The 27,409-nt window shown below is 40.4% G+C and overlaps 1 protein-coding gene across 3 annotated transcripts in view; it reads left to right on the top strand.

Moving 5' to 3' along the window:
• The first annotated feature begins 1,721 nt into the window (after window positions 1-1,721).
• cdkal1 (CDK5 regulatory subunit associated protein 1-like 1) overlaps window positions 1,722-27,409 on the top strand; it is a 281,165-nt gene continuing 255,477 nt past the window's right edge. For all 3 annotated transcript variants that reach the window (XM_085473177.1, XM_085473178.1, XM_085473180.1), the window contains exons 1-3: window positions 1,722-1,856; window positions 2,791-2,954; window positions 4,764-4,876. In XM_085473177.1, coding sequence (XP_085329303.1) covers window positions 2,797-2,954; window positions 4,764-4,876 — 271 coding nt within the window. In that variant the 5' untranslated portion in view covers window positions 1,722-1,856; window positions 2,791-2,796. The remainder of the gene's footprint in view (window positions 1,857-2,790; window positions 2,955-4,763; window positions 4,877-27,409) is intronic.

Genomic DNA, 27,409 nt, shown 5'->3' on the forward strand with positions numbered 1-27,409 from the left:
TTCAAACATGTATAGTAACTTGCCACTAATTACACCTTACTAATTGTACAGGTTAGGTCTCCTTGTGTCTTCGGGGATGTTGTAATTGTAAGACCGATTCAACAGGGAACTGGAAACATCAGATTCTGATCCATATTGACATGATGGCTTCACACAGTTGCTGCAGATTTATTGGCTGTCCATCCAGGTAACTGCTTTCATGAGAACTTGAATCAGTCTGGCTGTTGTTATCTGACATCAGTAATTTGTTTACACTAACAAACCAACCAACTTGCCAACCATTCTCTGTAAACCCAGGAGATGGTTGTGTGGGGGAAATCCCAGACCAGCCTGTCTGGGATTTCACATTCAAAGTTACATAAATCATGTTTCTTCCTCATTCTGCTCAGTTGAAACTCAGCAGGTCATCTTGACCGTGTCTACATGTCTAAATCAAAGTCAGCTTTATTGTCAAAGACCCTATGTACAGTCATACACAGGAATTGGCCCTCAGTGTGCACTAAAACAATATAAAGATAAGTCTTCTGTACAATACTATACAATTATTTAAACAGCAGTGTCCAACATAATCGTAGTGATTGTGGGCAAGTTGGCGTGCAAATGGTGGTGGTTCAGAGTTTGTATGTTTGGGGGGGGGGGTTCAGAGGGAAGAGGTCAATGCAGGTCTGGAGTTCGTGTGTCTCAGTCTGCTGGTTCTAGCCCGGAGGCTCTTCAGTCTCCTTCCTGATGGCAGCAAATTGAAGAAGTTGGACAGATGAGTTGAGTCACCTGAAATGCAGAGGGCTTTCCGGATGAGGCGGGTGCAGTAGATGTCCTGGAGGGAGGGAAGAGAAGTATCCACGATCTTCTCCGCTGCTGTCACTACCCGTTGTAACTTTTTCCGTCAGGAGCCATACCGCACAGTGATGCAGCTGGTGAGGATACTCTCAACGGTGCCTCTGTAGAAGGTGCTCGTAATGGTGGTTGAGGCTCTTGCTCACCTCACTTTGCAAAGGAAGATCTTCTGAGATGTGCACAGCCAGGAACTTAGTGCTGCTTACCCTCTCTACAGCAGCACCGTTGATGGTTAGTGGGATGTGCAGGGTGCGAGTTCTCCTGAAGGGACAGGTTGTTGTTGCTGCACCACTCGGCCAGATGGTTAACTTCACTCCTGTAGTAGGTCTCATTGTTGTTGCTGATGTGACCCACCACATTTGATGAAGAGGTTGGAGCTGTGTGATGGTGTGCAGTCGTGGGTCAGCAGAGTGAAGAGAAGGGGGCTCAACATACATGCATCCAGTCTGATGGGGAGGCTATAGTTCAGGACGCAGAGCAAGTCATCTACTAATCAGAAGGTTGCAGACCCAGTCTGCATGCTGAATATCCTTGGGCAAAATACTAACCCCAAATTGCTCTCTGATCGGAGTGTCAATGCACTGGCAATAGATAGAAAGCACTTACAAAGAGAAAAGTGCTTGTGTGGGTGGGAATGGGTGAAGGAAGCAAGTTGTATAAAGTGCTTTGAGTTTTCAGAATAGAAAAGCGCTGTATGAGAACCTGCCCATTTACCATTTAAATGAGCAGCTGAACCGGTATACCTAATGAAGTGGCTGGTGACCGTATATGTAGTGTTATCCACACATGACACGGAATCATACCCGTATTCATTTGGTCTGAACTTATTCACCCACTACTTGAGAAAAACACGCGCTTATACAGTTTGTCCCTGTTTACCTTCCGTACTTACAGACAAGTATGGCGGTCTAAGGGTTGTGGTGACTGCTTTGGTGGCGTAAATAATCATCGTGTGCCTTTTTAAAGCATATTGCCCTCGGCATTCGAGTTCAGCTGAAGGCTACAACTACAGTGCGACTAAGGTAAGAAACTTTAATGTTTTTATTGGGACTGTCTGCACTGCACAGAATAAGAGACACGTGGGTACTAGCTAGCCAATGAGGCTAGCCAAGATAAACGCTACCCTGCGCTTGTTAACCAGTAAAACCAATGAAGAGGGATAAATAAGTGTCAAATGAAGCATTTTAAATGTTTAAATTTACGTTAATGTTAGCCTCCCTGTGTAAACCCTCGTTTAGGGTAAACTAAAACCAGCTCATAAGTGTGAAACGTGATCTGTTGTATAAAAGTTGTACAACTTGAACCCAGTAAGCGTTTAAGTGATGTGTGCGCATATTCAGCATAGCTTGTATCTCCAGCCATGCAGCTTTTCATCTACTTATCGTGAACAACACATTTAAAGAGAATGTAACGGTAATTAATACATGTGCATCAGTAGATAGAGGTACTGTACTTCAGGATGTCGCACTCACTGGTCATGAAGATCTTGTATTGATAGTTTTTTTTAAAGTAATACTTTAATCCATAATTTGCACACTGCATTTTTCTTTATCTATAAATCCTTCTAATAATCATGCTTATTTTGCAAATGCTAATGCTGTTCCTGCACACGTAGCCTTTGCATTCCTAAAACCCTAAAACGGGTACTAATGAAAAAACAGTACAAGGTACAAGGAGTGAGACTGAGGAAGAGTCAGCCATAACATTGCTGAAGAGGTTTCATATCCAAATCTTGAACCATTGCGAAAAACAGTTTAGGAACAAAACAAAGTGTCCACAAAACCATACCAAGAATTTTGCAGGTACTCCGCCTTTATGAGTAAAAACCTTGAAATCTGCTAAATGAAGGAGAGTCTGCAGGCAGCAGTGAAGCATGGCGCTTTCTTAAAGGGATTCTGCCACTATATATTTTTAGGTTACTCCAAAAGGCTGACTAAAGCTTTGCTTAATTTCCAGATCATCATGCCGTCTTCTTGTGACTCTCTGATGGAAGACATCGAGGACATGGTGTCTTCTAGTGACCCCACTCCTCATGAAAGACAGTCTGCTAGAAAAAGTATCATACCAAGGGCAAGGAAGAAGAAAGAGCTCATGAGCGATGAGGAGCTTCAAGCTGACAGGTGTGTCCAGTGTTTGATATTATGTTACTGCCATGGGGGGAAAAAGGGAAATTGTTGGCTTAAAAATAAAAAATTTAACCATGTATTAAAAAAATGTATAAGTAGATATTTTTGTCAGCGAAAAAAGTGTATTTTGGCTTCATGTTAGAAGGAATAACGTCTTTTAGATGGTTTTTAATAATTGTCCACCCATCTCTTAACATCAGTGCACTGAAATGTTTGAGCCCACTTCCATGTGGAGATTATAGTTGTGGAATTCAAGCCTAAAACACATTCAACATACATCCTCTTTATGATTTAACCACCGGCATTTTGTAGAGGGTGTAGCAGCCATGGCAGTTTTTCTTGAAACAACAACTTTAATCGCCACATTTGGACATTTTCTCAAAATGACCAATAATGTTTTTTCTTCATGTGGCCCTAATGCTTTTTCGTACCTGCTCATTTGGGGTTTTTTAGAAAAATGTCATGTTGCCAGCTTTGCACAGATCCACAAATGTAGGCTGAAACATAGATTATGTTTTGTAGTATAGTGGTGACAATCTGTTCTCTTTATTTAGAGAAAGAAAGAAAAAAGAAAGAAATGTAGGTATGCAGTGGAAGTACAGATGTCCCAGTTTCACACTGGGACTTGAACGCATCTCATGTTTGTTGATCTGTGAAATTAGTCTCAAAACTCCACTTGAGATGAGTGTATCAGGTTATTTGTGCACACACATTTAAGGTTTTGTGAGCACGTTTAGTTTTAGACATCTTGGTTTAAGCTTGTCGAATCCGAGGCAAATTCCTCTCATGTTAGAGCTATGAAACTTGGAATAATGATCCAAACACTTTAGTAACAAGGAAAATGACTGTATTTCACAAAGTGTTTTGCAACTTAAATCAAGACACTGCTCTATTAATCACAACTCAGCTGCATGCGTTGCTGACACTTTTTAGAGTTCTGTAAAAGTTACAGTGCTAAGCAAACGATTTGGACGCTATTTCTAAATTCCTCCAAGCATCTCGTTCAACAAAACCAAAAGTTTTCCATTTCCAGCATTTTTACCAGTGTTCTCTTGATTGTTCTATCAATTGTACCCTGTGTGAGAGGTTTCTGGTCACCAGTGTATAATCTGGAAGCTCACAATTTTGGGGATTTCTGAAGGTGTTTACTTAGTTTTCCAAGTGAGTGATGTTTTTAATTGAATTTCCTGAAGTGTTTGAAAGAGTGTTTGTTTCTTCAACTACATTTCTAGTTGTTGTTATAACTGAATTGTTTCTTCCACTACTTAAAAAAAATAAAATAAACCCCATAATTTCATCTAACTGCAAACTGTTTTCTTCTGATTAGTTGTATGTTAATATTTTATATATTTATATTTCAGTAATCGGAAAAATCCCATAGTCATGTTGAGCATGTTTACATTCTACATGGCTTTGCTGGGGAAAACTAAATTACAGTTGCTGTACATGCTGCTGTTCCACGTTCATGTTGTCTTAATTTTTGCATTTCTTATCTAACAGAGGAAATGACACCAATAGCACACATCAGCTATACCAAAAACCTTAGAAGCTTCCAAGCCACAAATGCCCTACACAAGATCCCACTGAATCGGAAAGCCACCTTATCAGGGTGGTTTGATATTTACTCTTGACATTTAGTTTGACAGCAGCTGGTGTAAAAGCACCTTTGTACTTCCTCCAACACACATGGGTAATAAAGCAAATTTACAATAGACAGCCTTTTGTCAGCTGGTTTGGTTTAGACATCGATTTTTGCACATCAGGATGATTTACAATGGACGTATTACTTGTGTATTTTTTTAGTTTGATCCCTGGTACCCAAAAGATCTGGATGAAAACATGGGGCTGCAGTCATAACAACTCAGATGGGGAGTACATGGCTGGGCAGCTGGCTGCCAGCGGATACAAGATGACTGGTAAGAAATGATGTAATTGTACTATGTTGTATTAATTCTGTTGATTTGAAGTCAACAGTACCAACAGGAAGCTACCTATACCATAACGTGACAATAGAAATATTGGATGTATTTTATATTTAGACAAAAGATAAATGGATGAACAGCTACAGTGGTAAATATGGAATTATTCTGGGTGCCAGTTTAGCTCGCTGCTTGAGCAGGGGCAGCGCTCCGGGTCGGCTCCAACCCATGGGCCTTTGACGATTGTCTTCCCCCACACTCTCTGCTTTCCTGTTTATTCTCCACTGTGCAGCTAGTAAAAGCAAAAAAGGCCACCACAAATCTTTAAAACATTTAAATATCATTATTATTGTTAAATGTCTATAGGATTAATGTCAATATTATTATTAAACACAAGAGGGCGGTCTTGCTCTATAAGTACACTGAACCTTAAATGTTATTCTGGTTGGTGAGTTTTATTTTTCATTGAATTGAACTTGTTAAAAACACCTATGGATGAACTGTGCAGTGTAAGCATTTTAATTCACGTCTGCAGTCTGCCAGTCTTTAGGAACCAGATGGATTTTGTTATTTCTCATCGCCATGATTACAGCAGTCATTTACATGCTTTAAGCTGACTTAAAATAGATGAGAGCGTACATGGTTCAGATTACAGCTCGTTAGAGAAAACTGATATAGTGAATGCTGCCTTTCATTCTTCGGTTTTGCGTGAAGACGCTGGCCATGTTCGGTACTAGATTACGGGACGTCTTTCAGGAGGGTTTCGTTGCGAGTGTGCGCAGGTGTGATAGACCGACACAGGTGAAAACGATAACGCAGAGAGTGATATGACACTGAGTTTTGCATTGTAGTCGGTTAAATATGATACTCTGGTGAATGTTTGTGACCTCATGTTTGTCACAAGGAAAATTGATTGTGCCTGGCTTTGTGTGATTAGTTATGTGTTCAGTGTGAGTATTTGTGTTGTTGTGTGTGTGTGTGTGTGTGTGTGTTTCAATAGACACGCGCCAAGACGGATGAAGAAGACGGAGTAAACCCCTTAGGCATTTTTCTTTCTCTCCGTGGGGTCTCCACAGCCATAGAGCAAAATTAATCACACACTTCAAAAATGCAGATCTACCCACTCATTCAAAGTGACACACAAGACACAGTAAGCCCATGACCACAGGCCAATAGTTTTTCTCCTCATCTGCTAGGCCAGACCCTTGATTTCTCTCTTCTCAGTGCGTTGCTCCTTGCTGACGTAACGCGTCTCTGTTCAGTTTGTCGTCTGTCACCTGCCCCTCCACTTCGTAACAGATCCTGTCACACATCTACTGAAGCTTTAGACTTTCTGTGCTAATTTAATTTGGGATTTTTTTTTAAATTTAGTGGAATGGCTGCAGTCGGAAGAGAGTGTAGAGAAAACTTGTTTGTATTCAGACAGTTGTTTTCTATTCCCACTTTGACCTTTGTAAGGGTAGCATCCTCCTGCCTCTGAATCTGATTACAGCACTTGTTGCTTCTCTGGTTGTCTTAAAGTCCTCAGCAGATATACATGCAAGAGGGTGTAATGTAATACACTCTTTGGTAATAAGGTTAAATATTGCTGTTATGGGTATTAGATTATTGTAATCTCTGGGTGAAGACTCTCTCTGTCTCCTCCTCATGTTAAAAGCACGGCTGCACAGCGACCGGGCAGGAAAAGTAGGAAAGGAAAGGAAACCCTTAATAATCTTACGCAGCAGAAAGCTCAAATCATTCAGAGCATGTGCCTGTGAGGCAGACTTTAAACACTAAAAGAGAAAATTGGATATAAATACACATGAGGGTCAGAAGAAAGTTAATTGAATGTCTGTCTTCTATTGTTTGCATATATTTTGCATGGTTGAATACGTTTAGAAAGGATGCACTCCTGTTTGATGTTGTCGTATACATTTGTCTCCCTGGTGTGTGCCCCGGTGGTATGTTTACTCTGCTGAAACGAAGGTTCATTTTCTTTCTGTCTGACGCCGTACTTTGATGTGAAGCTGCTATTTCACAATTTTATTTATTTTTTACTTTTTCTTTGCCAGAACAGTTTTCTGACTCCAGGGTCTTTATGGAGATGTGCATGTGAGCATGATCCCCAAATGGTGCTCAATAGGTGTGCTTAGTTTTTCACGTGATTTACAAAAGTTGTGCTGTTATCTATGGAAGCCTGTTTCCGCCACTAAAAAAAGTATCCGCTGTTTCTGTCGAAATGTGTGGACACACATGAGTGTGCAGGCACAATATTTCGAGAAAATAACTCGAAATTTTAATTGTTTTCTCGAAATTTCAAACTAAAAGCTAACTCAAAATTTCGAATTAGCTCTGCCAATCAGTAATCTATGTGACTGACATCATTTTCTTATTACCTGGAAGGATATGGCGCAGAGGAATGCGCTCTTAAAACCGGATCGCAACAAATTGGCGCTTTTGAGAGCATGTTTGCTGATAGTAACGCCATGTGATTCAGCTAATAACACAAGGATTTAATCATTTGTGAAGCCACGGTGAAAATACTCAGCAATTTGTGCATTCATGACTGGCTGTGACACTGGTAGCTTAGCTGTAGCATTTGTAGCTCAGGGCTTCAGCTTCCGGGTAACAAGGAAATGACGTCATTCACGTAGATTACTGATTGGCAGCGCTAACTCGAGTTACTTTTCTCAAAATTCCGAGTTAATAAGTCGAAATTTCAAGAAAATAACTTGAAATTTCGAGTTATGAATACTTTTGTTTTTAATTGTTTATTTATTTTTTTAGTGGTGGAAACGGGCTTCCATACACTAAACACATTATTTCTTTAAAATAAATAGCGGAGCAGTTGGCAGGAAATGACGCGTCTCAAACATTAGTGAATCAGTCTGTGCGCTTGATTTCTTTGTTCCTTCTCCTATATTTAGCACCTTGAGAAAGGAACTCCCAGAAATGCATATGCAACATGATCAGCCGCAAAAAGTCTCAGTTCCCACCTCTTACAGTCTCCTCACTGTAAATACAGACAGTATTTTTTTTTTTTTTTTTAATGGCAAAACCAAGTTTGTGCTGGTGCAGCATGTTAGTAAATCTTCCCTTCCTGCAGCCCTAAACATGCGATTTTATTTGCCACACATAAATTTACCTGCTGAGGGCGCGTGCGTTTAGAGATTCCTGGCAGCTGAAAAAAATACATCTTATAACTCTGCGACAGAATAATGCAGATATTTCCACAATGTAAAGGCCATCTCTCTGCTGTCATTCAAGCTGACCTTAACAGAAACGTGGCCACAGCCATAGACTAGATGCACTCCAGTAGTCAGAGGGAGATAGAAACGATGTGAACGTGTGTGAGATTGTAAAAAAACTATTTCTTTATGCAAGTCACATCAAACAGAGCTCGGAATAGGGAACAGTAATAGGTTCCCTATAATAGGAAAAATGCTGATGGCCATCATTACACGTATGCAAGCTTTGTTAGTTGCATGTCTCACATATAACAGGTTAGAAAAGGTGAGAAATTCTTCCATTCACAGCGAGAAAAAGGTGTTGTTTTACCCTGTGCTGTAGCCCAAAATATACCTTTATCTTACATTCATAAAGCCTCAGAGTACGACCGCTGCTTTTCTTCATACGCCTTTTTTTCCACTCTGTTCTCTCTCAACAAAGTATGTTAAAGGTCAGAGTCTTACTGCTAATGCTAAAGGCTTAGTTTGGTTTCTGTCCTCCACAGCTCTGCTTTTTATCCGTGTCTTGTTTGCGTTCCTGTATCTTTTCTCTTTCCCTGCCGTCCTCGTCCCTCTGTCCCTGTGGGAGTTAAAATCTGCAGTCAGTCGTTGCGTTTCAGTGTGAGATTGTTAGAAAGAAATGGACGGTCAAGGACAGAATCAGGTGAGATTACACTTGGTAGAGGTGACGATTGTGCTGAATGGTATTGTATGGAATGATGCGCAGTCTTCTACAAAGGCATGAAATTGTCAGGAGTGTATCAAAGGTGGAATTGTGTAGTATGACTAACATAGAAAAAGGCTCGTGAATAGCATGGCGCTGTTGGCCAGATGGAAGATGAGGACAGGTTGAACATTATCATTTGTGAGTTCGAACGTTCCATATAAAATCACAAATTCCCGCCTACCTCTGTAATTTGTACGCCTATGTGTGTTCAAATCCACCACGTCGCTCTGCAGTTTAATGAAAGCGTATGGACAAAGGAGCCTCGGCGCCTCTGAAAATATGACATCACCTTCTCTCCCTCTCTCTCTTATCCTTCCTTCCTGTTTTCTCTCCATCACATCCCCGTGCCCCCCCTTGTCGCTCCTTCCTACCCTTCTCTAACTTTCTTTCTTAAACTATGACATCACTTTTATAGTAGATAGTAGCAGTTCTTGTGTTGGCCTATAGGTGGCAGCCTTTCCCCGTGTAGCAGCCCTTTGTTGTAAGAATGAACCACTACAATATCAGGGTGAGGTCATCCTTCCAACATCCTCTCTTCCCATTCATGGTTTTAAAATGTGTAACTTTCAAAGCTTCAAAGCAACCCCTGATTATATGCAAGCTGTACATGAAGCCAGCTCTCTATCAGTTGTATTATAAACATATAAACATGGAGGCTGCTCTGTTACGGCTTAATGCAGATTGTTGTAGTTGTGCTTAGTTGAGAAAAATCGCTCCTCATCTGTAGCTGGAGATGCTCTTAGCTTGTACATGCAGTGCTTTAAAGGTGTAACTCTCAGGAACGTCTTTTATTTAACCAGTTACTACATTCATATTTACAACTTGGTTGCCACCTGTGGCGATAAATCATATGCCATGGCGTTTATTTGTTTGGTCACGCTCATATTCTAGTAGTATAAATGCACACACACACATAAAATAAATAGTGCTGATTAAATAACAATGGCTCGCTTTGCTCCTTTTAAAAAGTTGTGTGCATCAATGAAAGACACTGTTGTTTACCTGTGCTTTCATTGTCTTCCACTTGTTTTAGTGCTGGTACTGGTTTATTGTGGCTCGTTCTCATTTGCTGTTCCTGCGCACAACCAAAGGGGGCACTCTTCACCCACGGCACTCTTCACCCACGCTAGCACACCGACACCAACGAACTGCATTTGAGCAGAAGAGCAATGTGCCAAATAGTGACTTCATAGGAAGGCATCTATGGTCACACATGAGTGTGCAGACACACACAAACACACCCTTCATGGAAAGTCACACCAGGATATTTTGATTGTTTTTGGCTGGTCTCCTCCCCTCCCAATATCTTTTCTGCCATCCAGCCGGGCACACAGCACTTCAGTTAGGATTTTACATACCGGTTAGGCAAAATTACTCCCGGGTACACAATGTCAGCCAAATGAGGCGTTTTCAGTTCCTGGTTTGGACGCAGACGTTAGAGGATATGGGTTTCAGAGAGAGAGAGGGTGTGGGCTGCTTTGATAAAATGATACGAGGACTTAATTGATCAGCAGGTATTACGGGTGCTGCCGTGAATAGAAAATGCTGTGAGTGTCACAGAGTGTGGTTTTTTTCCCTTTATTAAGCCTTGTTTCAGAGCAGGTAATCGTCAAAAAATATGAAATATATATATCGGTTAATTAAGATTGAAGCATTATGCATACTGCTTTTAGTAATAAAAGTATTTTTTCCAACTGAGCTAAAGCACTTAAAAGTGTTTAGTCAATAGTAGCTGAAAAAAATAATAGTTTAAATGTAGATCTAGTATTTTTACTGCTCTTTAATATTTGCTTAGCCTTAGAAAAATTGTTGTAGTATTTGGATGTTTTGGCTGAAACCCCTGAAACAATGTTCTGATGGCGCTCACACTGCATTTGTGTTTCTAGCTCTTCTGTTGCTCTGTGATTGTATTACATCACCGTAGAGTATTCTCACTCTGAGTCTGTGTTCCTCGCATACGTGCCGTCTCATTCATAAAACGGAGCGTGTGAGGACCTTCTGACTGGCTGCCTACGCGCTACGCAACATTACACGCCGTAAAATTATAGCCAATGAAAACTTACAATGTTGCCTGACTCCACCTCTCACATAAACACACACATTGGCGCTCGCAGCCCGCCCGCTCGTACGCACATTTACTCTTCTCACACACAGTTGCAGCCGTGGTGGGAATTGGTGTTGTGCAGAGAAAGTATCTGAGAGACAGTTGCGTTTTCGACAGTCATCATTCTGTAAGATTAGACTTATCGCCTGGTGTCTGTACGCCTGAGAAAAACTCACTGTATGCTCACCGTCTTTCCACTGTGGCGTAGCTGCGCGGCTCGCTTCACTGATTTAGAGAGGGGAGAAGGAGACTGGGAAAGAATGAAGGAGAAGGCAATGTAAGGAAAGATGAGAGGAGGAGTCCGCGGGGAAGGAAAGATGGTGGTGGGATGCGGGGCACAGCAGACGTAGATGGCACTTCAAGACAGAATTAGTCTAAGCGACGGTTTGGAAGTGCGAAGACGAGCAGGGAGGGCAAGTACGATGCCAGGGAAATGAGCTAGAATCTGGCAGATCTGCAGAAATGGGGAGTAGAGAGATGTAGAGTGCAGTGGTTTGTATGACCAGGAATGACAGGTGAGATGTAAGGGGAGAGGAAAAAAGAGAAGCTGCAGAAAGAAAATAGGAAATTGTGTCTGGCAGCTGTAGATGCAGTGCGAAGGAAAAGATTCCTGCTGGATAATAAATGAAATGCTCTTAAAAGTTAGCAGAATTATTCATTGTCTGAATCATGTAAAAATATAAAATAACTACACCGTGTGTGCTTGAATTGAAAAAGCACTTTGCACTAATCTGCTAAATTTAGAAATTGTCCTCATTTCATTTTTGTGTAATGCAATTTGATGTAAACAAGGAAAAACTATTAAAACGGTAAAGCAACACCTATCTCTCGTTTCTTAGGTATTTACTAAGGCGCACACAGTCTGCAGAGCTGTGATTTTTGTCTGAAGTTGCGATAGAAAGACCCATCAGTCCAGGCAGTCGGGTGTAACCGTTTAGAGATCAGAAGATTAGAGTGATCCCAGCATTGTGCGTGTGCCCGTGCGTGCATGCACATGTGTGTTTTGTTGATCCTACAAGGTGACCCATGTGTAGACGGCACCCAGTAAGTAACCATTTAGAAGCCATAGGATTAAAGACCTTAAAATTCCCATGAGGGAATTATGGATAGAGGAGAAAGAAGGAAAGCGGCATAGGCAGAGGGAAAAGGGGGAGATCGGTGATTACTCTAAGGAATGGAATATTGATAGCATTGTAAACTCGTCTGAGCAGAACAATCATTGCGGCAAGAAATTGTCACGGGGTTTGGAAAACACAGTGTCCGTCTTGGAGATTTTTATTCTCAAAAAAGTTAAATATTAAAAGTAATCTGCATGTGCTGTGGAAATGGGCAAAATAAATGCCTACATAGTAAAGAAACTGCAGGAGGGCAACAAATATGTTCCTTCCAGGAACTCATTCCCGAGAATCAGATCTCCTTCACTGCTGGAAAACCTTTCTCATGTGTATGATTTTAAGGAGCATGGAGAGCAATCAGATTTGACTAAAAAGAGACCTCTCCTCGCTTCTCCGAGGGGGGGAAAACAGAACAAATTTATTTCCGAAAGGGCAGTGATATTTCATCCTTGTTGCCTTAAACCTCAAAGGTAGGAGAGGAAGAAGAATTGAAGCAAAAAGAAAAGCTGCTCCAGTTCCCCATCTGCACAGTCATTTGTGTCCCTGCACTTTCATTTCTTGATGAAGGGAACGAGAGAAGCTGGAAGGAAGTTTCTTTTGCTACTTCCCCGTGGAGGAAGGAAGTGTATTACCTATTCCCTTTAGAATCCAACCAGCCAAGTAAACCCCATGTTATACCAGGAATACCGCCTGCCTTCCACAGGGATTGTGAATACCCTGAAGGGGTATAATGTGAATATCATGGAGGGGATGTAATGGGATAAGGCAGGAGCTGGAGGAAAGGCGTAGGGGTGGAGGGGCAGAAAGGAAAGGAGACTAGCAAAATGACAAGTAAAGGAGGTTGTCTGGAAAAGGGATGAGAGGTGAGGCTAGATTTTGCTCAACATCCATAGTATTGAGCCTTAAATCAAAGCTGGGAGATGTTGGTTTCTGGCATTGAAGGTGGCCTAGGCTTAAAAGAAAAAAAAAATCTATTGGCCTACGACTGACAGTTCCGCTCTGTGGCCAACACACCCACACTGTGTGGGAAATTGCAGGAGTACAGCCTTCACTCCCCTTGAACGCAATCCATCGGGTGCCATTTAACAAGGCATTTAACCCCTAATGTCTCGACTGGAGCTGCTCGATGGGAAACGTGGCACGCCTGTGGATATGTTGGGCAGCTCCCAGTTAGGTGTATGCACCCACCCTCTATTGCCCAAGTCTTGCCAATTCATGTGTAATAATATGACACACAAATACAGCGTGTGTGTGTTCTTGGGCAGTGTGTGTGAAATTTTGTTTATAAAACTGCTTCCTGTTAATATATTATAGTAAGATTATAGTGAGTCTATAGTTCTTGGCTCAGTATAATAGTTCGTTCTTCATCTTTATAAATTTTTTAACACTAAGCAAAAATTTTTCCTTTTTCTAGAAGACTAAAAAATCTTCTTTAGGCTACATTCAATATAAATAAAATAGATGAAAGTGTTTGTATTTCTTGTGGAGTATTTTAAGTTTAACAGTTACATTACAGTGGAATGACCTATGTGTACAAAGCATACGACAGGAAAAGAGATCAAACTACGTTTTTATTTTTTGCCCCAGAATTAATACTGTGTCATATTCATGGCGTAAGGACAAGTAAAACTAAACGAGTATGGGATTTGTAACTAATGTGAGGATGGCTATACTGCAACCTGCAGATCTGGTGGTTGATGGTGTTCTGTAAAAAGAATAGGGTTGCCGTGTCGCACATTATGCTGTAAATGTACAGTACGGGAGACCATTATGCATATGTATCCTCCACAGTTACAGAGAAGCTGGGCATTAAACCAGTAATGGGCTATTTCAGCTTTGTTTGATGGTTCAGATCCATGTGATACTAAGGCTACGTTCACACTGCAGGTCTTAATGCTCAATTCCGATTTTTTTTGATCAAATCCGATTTTTTTTGTCTGCTCGTTCACACTACAAATAAAATGCGACAGCAAACGCGCTCTAGTGTGAACGCTCAAAGCGGCCCGCATGCACAAAAGAAGACGTCACACACAACGCGCTCTGTTTAGACCCAGTATTGTTTGACTGATGGCCCTTAATATAAAGACTTCGGACTTTACGTTTCCCAATTTTTGCTTTAAGTTATTGTGTTAAAATAACCTAATTATTATCCTTATTGCTGTTTTAGAGGAGCGGTGCTTCAAAGGATGGTTGCAGATTCCTGTCAGAATCTGCAGATTATACAGTACAAATAAAATGTTCACGTTGTCTTCCCAACAGTTTCACTGACATCTACACTGGAAGGCCAGGAAGTGTTCGTGATGTCTTCTCCGGCGCTGATAATTAGCGTCTGTCTTGTGACAGTGACGTAAAAGACGGATTTAATGCGACATGACCGTTCTAACAGCAGTCGCTTTCTAAAACATCGGATATGTATCAGATTCAGTACCACATACGAAAGTGACCCAGATCGGATTTGAAAATATCGGGTTTGTGCCGTTCACACTGTCATAGCATGAGCGGATATGGGTCGCATAGGGTCAAAAAAATCGGATTTGATGCGCTTTCGCCTGCAGTGTGAACGTAGCCTAAGAGTCATTTTAAGCAGGGTTTTAAAAGGACAACAGTCTCCATCCAGATGAGTATCTGAGCAGTTTTCTTTCTATAGTATACTGGGTATCGGTGTATGTGTGTGCTGCTGCCCATTGCTTGTCCAGGTTTAACCTTTTTTTTTTTTTTTTTTACTGTATTGTGGTTTTTAGTGAGCTGTACATATGTATTATTGCTGTTACTATGTTTTAGTGATGAATTTTATTGACAAATATTATAACATTAGTGTAGGATGTTGTTGTTCTTCCCTTATTCCAGCGGTCCCCAACCCGCAGGCCACGGACCGGTCATTTGTACCGGGCTGCAGGAGTTGAGGCTCGGTTTGATATTTTTGGTTTTCAGGGTTTTTATCGTTATGTTTTTTTATCGTTAGCTCGGTTTCCCTGGGTCTTTTCCTGTGTATTATGAGTAAATCTCCTTTTTTTGGTACCGGTACTGGCTTTATTTTGTTGTATTTATCCGCGACACCTTAAAGGCCGGTCTGTGAAAATATTGTCGGACATAAACCGGTCCGTGGTTGGGGACCGCTGCCTTATTCCTCATTGCCCTCATTCTGTGCTAAGCTCCTCTACAAGGACTCATGAAGTTATGATTTTGAGTCAAACTAGAGCTGCTTGATGTTTAAATTTCATGTTTCATCTTTAAAAGTACCGTGTCGAGTACCAAATCGAATTTCTGTGTTCTGCTGGGAAACCGGTGAGTGGGCGCTGTGATTTATTTATTTCTATCAAGTTTGACGAGATCTCCAAATGCAGCCCCAAACCATGACAGAGCCTCCAGCGTGTTTTACTGATGGCTGCAGACTCTCACTGTTGTACCTGTCCTGGCCTCAGGTCTTGTGTCTGGTTTGTTTTTTGTTTTTATTTAAGGACATGACTTCCAATGACTGTCACTATTTTGTTTCACATTACTCTCTCTCATGGCTGCTATTTCCGTTCTGACTTTCTGAACCTACATTTGCTACATAGTTCAGCTAAATCGTCACACTAAACTGAAGTTTTAATTTAATGATCATTGTACCTTTTGCTGCTTTTATTCATGATTTTCTTTAAGTAACAGTAACAGGTTGACCTTTGGTGACATGTCCCCCACCCACCTATACTGAGCAAATGGTACAGGGCTGTCGTGTTGTATTAGGTCTGGTGGCAGAGAGGTCAGCACTGTAGCATTGATAAACATCTGGCTAAGTAGCATTCATGTGACGTTAAGTTAATCTAACATTAGTTGATGCTTTCATGTTCCTAAAACACTGTAATAATGAAGTTGCTGACGTGTTCAAGTGTTCAAAAGTACTGAATTTCCTACATTTAATGTAACTTCAGTTACATACAGTATGCTGTATTTAAAAAGCTGCTTGCTTGTAAAAGGGACAAACCAGGAGCCCTCAAGAAAATAAGAAAATAGAAAAAAAACAACAACCTTTCTTTAAATTGAAGCAGTGCAGTGTGTCTTACTTAATCAAGGAGGCTGTTATTCTAGCCTCTTCAGTGTAGCGCTCTGGCTCCAGTGCTGGTGAAATTTGCCAAACTAAACTTAAGACTGTGACTGGCTTAACCTCGTGTCATGATAACAGACGGTATCATTATCAAAAGAAGTCTGTAGTTATTGACCCGGGTCGGTGTGAACGCTGGTTTTCGCACATGTTCCTAATTAGCGCTTAGACGAGCAGCTGCAGCTTCGTCAGTGAATAGCAGGGAGCTAGCACAATCAAGCTCATTTCAATTGTTGGGTAAGGGTAAATAAAAAAGCAAAGTCTCGCAGGTTGTCGCCAGCTTTTGAAAAGTGTGTGAATTTTACTCGAACTGTGAAATTCACACAGATTTGCTACGTGCATCTGTAATAGAAAATTCACCAACAGATGATGATGAAAGGGACATCAGATGATTACATATGATGGCGGTTCGGCATCTATGCTATTGTTGAAACGCAAACATACACAGAGTAAATTTAAAAATGATGTTTTTCTAGACTTTTGAGAAAATCTTTGCAGATAAAAAGCCAGTTTGTATACAGAGAAATGTTATTCGTTCAGCTGCTTTTATTCACTGTTGAAACACGTTGCATAACAAGTACTCTTGTTGGGGTAACTTGCTAGGAACAAGCTAGAACTGTTTATAGAGACATAGAGCTCACCGCTGTGTTAGAATTGGCCGTGATGATTGTAATGTTGCAGTATCGGTAATCCGCTCTTTAAGTGATGACGTATGAACCCTGCTTCCGGGTCCAATTTTCTACCCCCCAGCCCTCCACAAAAAACCCACAAAAAAACCCCCAAACAAAACAAAACAGTCAGTGATCACTGTCGGTCTCTCCCGGTTTTTATTACCACTATAGGGCTGAGCGATATGACCAAAATCTCATATCCCGATATAAGAGTTCTATCGTCCGATAATGATATAAATCACAAAAATGTAACATTTTCTGTAAATTCTGTGAATCTCGGGCAGCTCGACTTGCGTGAAGTGTTTCCAGCTGCGCGTCATGTAGCTGGAGTCGAGCGTTTTAACTGATGCATGAAACGATGCATTTTTGGGGAAAAGCCTGTTCTAACGTTTGAGTCTAAGGTTTATTTTTTAGCACCTGGCGGCTCTTTTTTAATTCTCATCTGTAAATAATCTGCTCGTTCATGCGATTCAGTTTATTTTGAAAAGTCTCAACAGGATCTTGAGCTTTATTGTGAAAGGTTTATGTGGAACATAAACAAACGGACACGTGATGGTGTTACTGTCGTTGTTGCTAACCACAACTCATAAAAACAGGCGCTTGTCCGTCTGTAGTGTGGTTATATTACATATAAGAGAAAGAGAGAACTTCAAGAAATGAATATAGCCACTACAGTGACCATCAAAACGATGAAAAAATATTGGCGTAAACAGTTTATTTTGCGACACCACGAAACAAACGATAGCGTAAAAAAATTTGATTACCAGTGACTGCAATAACACGGAGCTAACAATGTGTTAATTGGGTTCACCAAAGTCCAAACTGAGCTTTATTCACATAATTTGGCAGCACAAATTGTCCCAATTTCAAAATGTCATTGTTTCAAAATGTCAGCGTTTGGTGCAGCGTAGTCACACAGCTTCCTGCTCTTGGAGGACAAACAGTGCAACTTTGTGTCGCGCTTTCTGGCAGTAGAGCTAAAAGGACTAAAGACAGATGATCTGTGTTCTTTGACATTTGACAACTTATTGTAGCTTTCTTTGTTTCGGAATAATTAGCTTGTCTAATACGTTACAAGCTTAAAGAGGAGGGGGACAAATTAGAAGTGAGAAAGACTAAAAAGTCTCTTTGGTTTCCTTGTCATCTTGACTCAACAAGGAAAACAAATGCAATTTCCTTCATAAGGAGGAAATGCTTAAAAGACATTTGTAATTAATGTGGCGTGCCAAGCCGTTGGTGTGGGTGGATAAAGAGTGTGGGTGACATATGGATACAAAGCAAAGAAATCATTTTAGGCATTCAAGGACATGTAGTAAATGACTTTTCAAAGGCCCCCTTTGAGGTTATTCTTTCTCCTTCTCTTCACTTTGGCCCTTTTGTGTTGTTTTGGAAGATAGCCCCCCACTTTCTGTCTGAGTGTCCAATGTTCAGCCATCAGCTGCCATTACTCACTGACCACCTGCTGAAATGGAAAGCAGGGGTGACCTGCGCTGTTGTGTGTGGATGTTTGTATGAGGCCACCTGCTGAAATGAAAGGACTGGCTACCTGTGAGTGAAAAGGGGGAAAAAATGTGACCATGAGAGTTTGTGTGTTGTATGAATTTATTAGCTGTGTGAGGGCTAGTCGCCCCTTTGAATAAACGCACTAGATAATAAGCATGTTACAGAAGTCTGTGGTCCCTGCAAGTATTTCAGTGCTACACGCTTATGTCCTTTCTGTAATGAATCCTGCATGCGTCTCTGATCTCGTCTTCATCCATATAAATGAGTCAGCTCTGTGCTAGATTTCCTGATTTCCATGTGAGAGAACAGATAATGGATAAAGTGGATTAAAAAGCAGCAGATGATTTGAGCAGCGGGTTTAATTTGAATCATCATCCGACAAAGTAACCCTGATCGCCGAGCAGAAAAAGCAACTTGACAGGGAGGCTTGGCGGGACCGTGCTTGACCAGATAAAATAAAAAACAGTGAATGAATATAAGCAACTGTGTGTGGTTATCCACAGGGTTTGAGTCAAATGGCTCATCTGCTATCGATTGTGCAGAGCAGGGTGATAACAGAGCTTGAATTTTCAGCTCAACTTCATTGTGCTCTCTTTGAAAGCTTGCTATCCTCTCCTTCTGTGGTTATTTTAGCAATATGGATCTGTACTGGGAAAGTTAGCAGAGTAAATACAAGTAATGTTTAGCCAGGCAAGAGATCGATAGCTGTGTATTGATTAAGCATCAAGTGTGGCCACAAGCAATTTCCTGGTCGTGTGTGTGAAGGCGAGTGATTGTTTTTTTTGTTTTTGTGTGTTTATAGAACTTTTTATAAGTTCTAGCTTGGACTGAATAATGACACAATGCATTAGTGTAACTTTTAGGGTTCTTCTTATATATATTATTAAACTCACGACTTTAAAAAAAGCACTGCCTCTATTCATTTTTTTCAAAAATAGACAATACATATATTTTATATCTATCTAGTCTGCTAAAATCTGGAGATTTATTTTGAAATTTTTACTAGGAGTGGTTATTTTAATTTTGTTTTTTTTCTATATTCTGGTGTATAGATGTGTTTTTCTTTGCTTTTGCCCTCATTTACTTTCCACACTCGGTTTCTGGATCAAACAGGCACATGGATGCATGCACATCGAAAAGTGTGTGAAGTTTATTGATAATCCAATGCTTTCCACATGGCGGACAGATGGTTCTTCTAATCTTTCAGACAGACACTGCCTTCTGAGATCTGATCTGATCTTATGATGTGTGTGTGTGTGTGTGTGTGTTTATCCGTGTGTATTTCTGCGGTTGAACTCAATAAGTCTATCCTCTGAAGGTCCCAGCTGTTATGTGTGTGTATGTGGGTTTTTCAGCTGCTTGTGTGTTCTTTCAGCATTTTTTTTAAAATATGTATAACTTATCTATCATTGATAGTTAAGTGGTTGAACAGGAATATTATGATGTGGCTGTATTTCACTGTTTTCAGTGGGAAAGAAAAAAAATAGCTGTGTTTTACATTAGGGCTGTTCGATATAACGATATATATCGGGTGACGATATAAAAACGTCTATCGTTTCATTTTACGCTATCGTTTGTTTCGTGGTGTCGCAAAATAAACTGTTTACGGCAATATTTTTTTCATCGTTCTGATGGTCACTGTAGTGGCTATATTCATTAAAGTTCTCTCTTTCTCTTATATGTAATATAACCACACTACAGACAGACAAGCGCTTGTTTTTATGCGTTGTGGTTAGCAACAACGACGGTAACAGCGTCGCGTGTCCGCTTGTTTAACACATAAACCTTTCACAATAAAGCTCAAGATCCTGTTGAGACTTTTCAAAATAAACTGAATCACGTGAACGAGCAGATTATTTACAGATGAGAATTAAAAAAGAGCCGCCAGGTGCTAAAAAATAAACCTTAGACTTAAACGTTAGAACAGGCTTTTCCCCGCAGCACGCCGTGTAATAAATACTCACAAAGAAAACGGTGGCCTTTACAACTTATGTCTAAAACTGCATAGTTTCATGCATCAGTTAAAACACTCGACTCTAGGTCCATGACGCCCAGCTGGAAACACTTCACACAAGTCGAGCTGCCCGAGATTGACAGAATTTATAGAAAATGTTACATTTTTGTGATTTATATCGTTATCGGACGATAGATGTCTTAATATCGGGATATGAGATTTTGGTCATATCGCACAGCTCTATTTTACATGATGCCAAAAAAATCTAAACACTGGAAAAACTTTGACATGAAGATCACAGCCTTTTCTGTGTGCATGTGTCTTCCTCTGTCCATCTACACAAGAAGAAAGGAACCTTGTAGATGTGCACCCACTGGCCACATGATTAATTACACCTTTTACCTTGAGAACTCCATTCGTGTTTCATAGATGGAAAACATTCCTCCGAGATTTTGGTCCACGTTGACATGAAAGCATCACAGAGTTGCTGCAGGTTTGTCAGTTGCACACCCATGATGCAAATCTCCTGTTGCGCGACATCTCAAAGGTGTTTTATTCAGCTCAGATTGGAGGTCGGTTCAGAGAAACTTTATTAATCCCAGAGGGAAATTGAATTGTCATAGCAGCATAGATACAACATATAATGAAGCATGCTTGCATAAAGAAGTGTAGAAATAAACGCCCTGGAAATAAACTTGCATGCATTTTCACACAGAGAGCTGCAGGTCACTGAAAATTTTAACCTTGTGAAGCTTTTGTGTGAAAATCCCAGCAAATCAGCAGTTTCTGAAATACTCCACGCCACATTCACAGTCACTTAAATCACCCTTTTCCCCATTCTGATGCTCAGTTTAGTTGCTGCCATTTGATTGGCTGATTAGATATTTGAATTAAAGAGCAGTTGAAAAGTAGTCAGTGAGTGCAAACATTGAATAATATACTTTGTTTAAAAGAGAGAGAGGGCAGAGTTCATATAAAAAGCATAAAAAAATCTACATTTGCACGAACTTTAACAAGTCAGCGTCTTTTGGTAACATTATTTTTCTGTCACCTTTCCAGAGGTGACCATACAGTAAAAAAAATCACTCTTATCTCGTAGCTTTATTTAGAAACTGATTGACTTTGAAGGAGAAAGTGTTGAATTATCATCAACAGTAGCTCTAAACATCAATAACGGCTGCATGCGGCACAGGAACTGAGCAGTAACAGAAAACAACAAGACTCCTGCTGTGCCGTTGCTACCTGAGTGACAGAATGACTGCTGGCAAACGGGGATAAATAAGAGATAATTATGCACGAGAAGTTTGTCACGTTGCTGAACGTTCAGGTGTGGAGCTTCTTCAGCAGCGAGTGAGTTAGTGCAGCAGGTATGCTCCGGCCAAGTTATCAGTCACTTTAAGTGCAGGAAACAACATCGCCCAGCTTTGTTGCTCCACACTTTGAGTCTCACGGCATTAAGTGCAACGATACGTTGGTGTGTGACTGCTCGCCTCGGCGCAGTGTAAAATTCTAGCAGCACGATTGTCTCAGCTTGATTTAGCTTCTCTGACCTGATATCTGATTAAAGCCACTCGGATGTGTGTAGGAGCTGGATTAGCATATAAAAAGACGGTGACAGGACATCAGATAATTCTGATGCCATCTGTTTTCAGTGGAATCTGTTAGGAGATGGAATGTGTGTTTTTCTGTGCATGCGCCGCCCCTGCTTCCCTTATCTCTCTCATCGTCCACGCTGCTGTTTTAGGCTCGGTGTTTGTTTTTATCCAGCAGCTTTTTCTACCTTTTGGTTAATTTTTTTACTTTTTGTATTTGCAAGAGGAGAGAAACTGTTTTCTGTGGACAGACACATCAATTATTTATAATGAGAAACACTTTAATTGTTCCATTTTTGTCATGATTTATTAATTAGGGGAGGCTTCATCTTTACTCCACCTATAATATATTCAGGCACAAATGAATGGAGGCGCACATTTATGTGTGCACGCACACACATACAGGTCTCATAGGCAGCTTTTTACTATCAAAATACTTTCAATTGTTCTATAGGATTATCCATTTAGATGTGCATAAGTGTTAATAAAACAGGTTTTTAATAACTTCAAATAAAAAGCTAATTCTGAAAGGATGAGAGTGAGAAAAGGGAGATTTTTAAATGAGGCTCAGCAGTTTAGAAGGGGTGTGGTATATGATGCTGATAGGAAACTGGAAGCAATGAAAAGCAGAAGAAAAATGGACAATGTGAGGTTAATGGAAAAAGTGAGAGAGAGTGCCTTTTTGCCGTTTCCCCGTGCGCACAGTGACTACTTGGAGAATAAAGGTGGTCAATTTAAATTGCTTTGTATGTGCCAAGTCACTGATCTTTTTTGTGTTGCATCTTAAATTATGGTCAATTTAGAGAGTTAATCAATAGCTGCAGTTCAATTCATGCTCTTCAGTCAGAATAATCCTTGTATTTATTTTCCTTTCTTTCTGTTGATATATTTTTGGCATGATTTTCTCCATTAATCCAGTCATGAGAACCCCCTTTTTTATTACATCCATATATCTCTTCCTCTGTCTTTAAATCCTAGCAATTATTGCAGTCAGGGTTTTTGAGTCACTGTAGATTTTTGGTGTTGAGATAAAAAGAAGATGATGAAAACGCGGAGCTCAAAAATGGACCACCCTGCTTAGTGTCTGTGTATGGAAATGTGCTGTGAACCAGAGTAGCAATTTGTATTGGTGTGTGTTTCTTTCTCTTTTTTTTTTTTTTTTTTTTTTAACGTCTACATGCCGTTAGCAGAACAGCCTGTCTAATCACCAGTCTACCTGCCAGCCTCCACGTTCCCTTTAATGCTCAGCACGAAGCACATCAGCAACCAGCCTGCCTCTGTGTACTGGAGGGTGGAATCTGTGATTAAGAGCTTTGTGGTATTCATTTTGAATGTGGTACCATTGCAGGTAGGGAGATCAGGTGATGTGTTCAGGGCAAGTCTGGGTTTCAATTAACAGCATTATAGTGATTATGGTGGAACTGCGAGTATATAGCAATGGTGTGTATGTGTGTGTGTGCCGGTGGTGCATGTAATTTGTGGAGACACCGCCAATTGAACAAGGTGGTCCACTAAGCTTATCATGTGTTGTACTTGCCCAGTTTTCCTCCTCTTTATGCACAAACAGGATCAGCAAAGTGTGTGTGTGTGCGTGCGTGTGTGTGCGCCATATCTTTAGGTCTGTCTCCTGTGACTTTTACATACAAGCTGCTGACTACTACTCCCTGAACCCCTTTGTGTCAAAGTAGTCTCTTCTGTTCAGCTCATCATCCTTTTGGACCCTTCTCCCTTTACGTTTACTTGGCTCTTTCCTACTTTGTATATTTTACTCTTATTTCTTTCTGCCTTTGCCTCCACGCTGCTCCTCTAATCAGCTAACAACGCTGTCTGAGATTTAGTATTGAAATTACATACCATACTTCTCAATTTTTCTTGTCTCCTTGTCTTACCCCCTCATTTTCCTCTCAAACGGGCTTGTAATTTTTCCTCTTGTCTTCCTTTACACTTTTTTTTTAATCATATCTGTGCTTTTTTTTTCTTTTTTATGATAGTTGGAGAGTGAATATAAGAGTGCAAGTATCAGGGGACGGTATCATCATAAGGGCATGTTATATGCTTCTGCTTTCTAAGCCATCAGGACACCCCCCGTGCTTTCTATATCAGGGGAGAAAAAGGCGCTCTCTGCATCTGGGCTATTTGCATACAATTTGCATATTAACCCCAACTGGCTGCTTTTAGAATGCCAAGAGGCTAAATTCAGTATTTATTACCACGGCCCATAACTAGTTTTCACTTTTCTGGGTGTCATTTGCATCTGATTTGCATGTCCCTTAGCTTAGATTTGGGAATAAGGAGCCAGATGACCTAAATTGTTTCAATTTCACCCAGAAGTAAAAAAAAAGAAAACACAGAGGAAGCTCTAATTATTGCTATTAATCAAATTAGGTCACTTTACATGTGAAACATAAATATGTGAAGTAGTTATTAGCTCCAAACCCTAACAAGCAATCTGAGTATAAACAGTATTAAGGCTAACCTGAATAAAATTTGAGTCTAAGCATTATGCCAGCTTTTAAGTCACACACATATTTTTTTTTCTATGCAGTGCCTAATGTTTTTCTCGTCTTCCTATAGATGTTTGATGTTGTAGTAGCAGTTGGCTTCTTGCTAAAGTCTCTGATCCTTGTGGCTGGCTGCTGCTGCTGGCTGCTGCTGGCTGCTGTTGGCTAGCTGTACAGCCACTAGCCAGCAGAGGAATGGAGGGTGTTAATTCCACGTCTACTCCAAGTTTTCTTTTTCACTCATCGTCAGTGATGGTTGCTCTTCATATGGAGAGTTAAAGATCATGCAATGTTCCTCTGTTGGGAGTCCTTCTCAGGAGTTATTTTGAGTTTCAAAATAGCGAATCAGCCGTATATTTTTGGGCTGATTCAATCAATTTTTAAATATATAGGCTCAAAAAGACTAAAACAACACATGATCTAACATATTTTAAGAGATGTAAGTATTTGATACAGTATCCTTTCATTTTGCTAACAGTCGTACAAATAGCCTTCAAATCAAACCTTCTTTTTATTTTTAAAAATAATGTTTATAACCCATTTCTGCCAGTAATGTGGCCGAAAAAACAAACAACACAAATACACAGACATTTATTTTTAATGCTGCCATCCCGCCTTATGTTTTCCCACTGTGGAGAGAGCCACTTTGCTCTTGTGCACTTATATTATTCAGCTGCTTTTCCAGTAGGTCTCCGTTCCCACTGACAAACTTCTAACTCACCATTCTTCGCCTACAGCTGGAGTAGCCATGCTTGTTCGTGTCTAAGCAGCGCATGAACCTGGATGTTGGTAGATCAGGATCTAAATGGTGGAATTAGAGTCCTTTCAGCTGCCATTCCTTTACAGTGTGTATCTAAACTGTGGACAGAATAAGACAGGTCATTGTGTGTAATTGTGAAAGATGGTTATCTATTCTCTAGGCTACTAAAAAACAAACAAACTAAAAGAACTGCTTTGGTATTCTCCTTTTGTTGACCACAGCCCCTTTTAGCTACTGCCTCTACCTTTGTTTCGCCTCACACTCCATCTGCTACAGTACACATTCATTGCAGGCTTTTTCCCCCCAGAGGACAGGTGAGCTTTTACATACAGGTGGTTCCTACTTTTTAAGCTTTCTATCCCAAGTCTTTGTCTCTGTACCAGGTGACATATGGCATAAAAGAAAACAGACACACACAGAGGAAATTTCTGGATCCTTGGTCGCCCTCTAACACATTCTTTTGTGTGCAGAGCAAACAGACGTGTGTTCTTTCCATGCGCTATTTCTTTTCTTTTTCTTTTTTTTTTTATCGCACAATTGTGCATATACACAAACACACCCAGTTTCACACAAAGGTACACGCACACCATTGAATATTAACTGCCATCTCCTAGGGCAAACAGCAAATATCACATTTGTAATGGCAGGGAAATGGCGTGTCAATATTTGTCTAGTCTGTTATTGTTGTGAAATGGGGAAAAGACTGTGGTTACCATGGTGTGCATGACAGTTGGCTTTGAGGTACAGAAAGTCACTCTTTCTCTCGCTTTTTTTTTTTCATGAGCTCCGATCATAATTGTATATGCTTTCTAGTTAAATTCTTTGTGATCTGTTGAAAACCAGCACATCTTAGATATGACAATGGAAGCAACTAGTTGCTCCAGAGGGGTTAGAATGCAAATCTGTATTTCTCTTATTCGCCATCTCGCTGTGACAGAGGAAAGTTTTTCTGCATATATTATAATCTGAACTTCATCGCGTGTAATCACTAAATCGCTGAGTGTTTCTGTGTATCTTACATTTTCATACGAAGCGTTCTAAATGACGTGCAAACACAACACACCGCAAATACCAGTAGATCCGAACACAAACACCAGCTTAGTTTTGCTAATGTGATGTCACGCAAGGTGCTGAGTCAACAATGGTGAGTTTTGATTTTGTCTTAGGTTGTGTTTTACAGTGTGTGTCAGAAAAGAATGGCCTGATTTTGACATAACGTTTACTGTGGATTCGTGAGGGTCTTCACAGGTTTTACGTGGTTGGTAGCATAACAGCAGCAGCGGCTACAGCGACGATACATTCGCTGACTGCAAACTTCTGTGCCCATTGCTTTAAAAACAAAAGCATTCAAAGAGGGCAACTCCTCCAGAAGAGCGCGACCTTGATTGAGCTGATGACACTGAAATCAACTTGAGCTATCGTGATATCCTGGAAACTGTGGATGCTTGCCTGCTAACAAGCAAACGGGGCCGATCCCTTCAGCAGAAGGACTCTAGCTTTTTGAAACTGGATGATTAGTTTTGACACATGTGCATAAAGTGTAATTTTATAGTAAACGAAGGACAATAGAACCTCAGGAGACAAACTAGGGTTGTTTGCTATAACGATATATATCGGATGACGATATAAAAACATCTTTCGTTTCATTTTACGCTATCGTTTGTTTCGTGGTGTCGCAAAATAAACTGTTTACGCCAATATTTTTTCATGGTTTTGATGGTCACTGTAGTGGCTATATTCATTTCTTAAAGTTCTCTCTTTCTCTTATATTTAATATAACCACACTACAGACGGACAAGCGCCTGTTTTTATGCGTTGTGGTTAGCAACAACGACGGTAACACCATCGCGTGTCCGTTTGTTTATGTTCCACATAAACCTTTCACAATAAAGCTCAAGATCCTGTTGAGACTTTTCAAAATAAACTGAATAACGTGAAAGAGCAGATTGTTTACAGATGAGAATTAAAAAAGAGCCGCCAGGTGCTAAAAAATAAACCTTAGACTCAAACGTTAGAACAGGCTTTTCCCCGCAGCACGCCGTGTAATAAATACTCAAGTCTAAAAATGTATTGTTTCATGCATCTGTTAAAACACTGGACTCCAGCTACATGACGCACAGCTGGAAACACTTCCCGCAAGTCGAGCTGCCCGAGATTCACAGAATTTACAGAAAATGTTACATTTTTGTGATTTATATCGTTATCAGGACGATAGATGTCTTAATATCGGGACATGAGATTTTGGTCATATCGCACAGCCCTAAAACAAACTATTTATTTTTACATTCAGTTTTTAAATGATCATTTTAATTA

This window comes from Copadichromis virginalis, linkage group LG11 (assembly GCF_057382275.1).
Source record: "Copadichromis virginalis isolate Kocher_CV1m ecotype Utaka linkage group LG11, C_Virginalis_male_GT1.1, whole genome shotgun sequence".
Taxonomy (NCBI): domain Eukaryota; kingdom Metazoa; phylum Chordata; class Actinopteri; order Cichliformes; family Cichlidae; genus Copadichromis; species Copadichromis virginalis.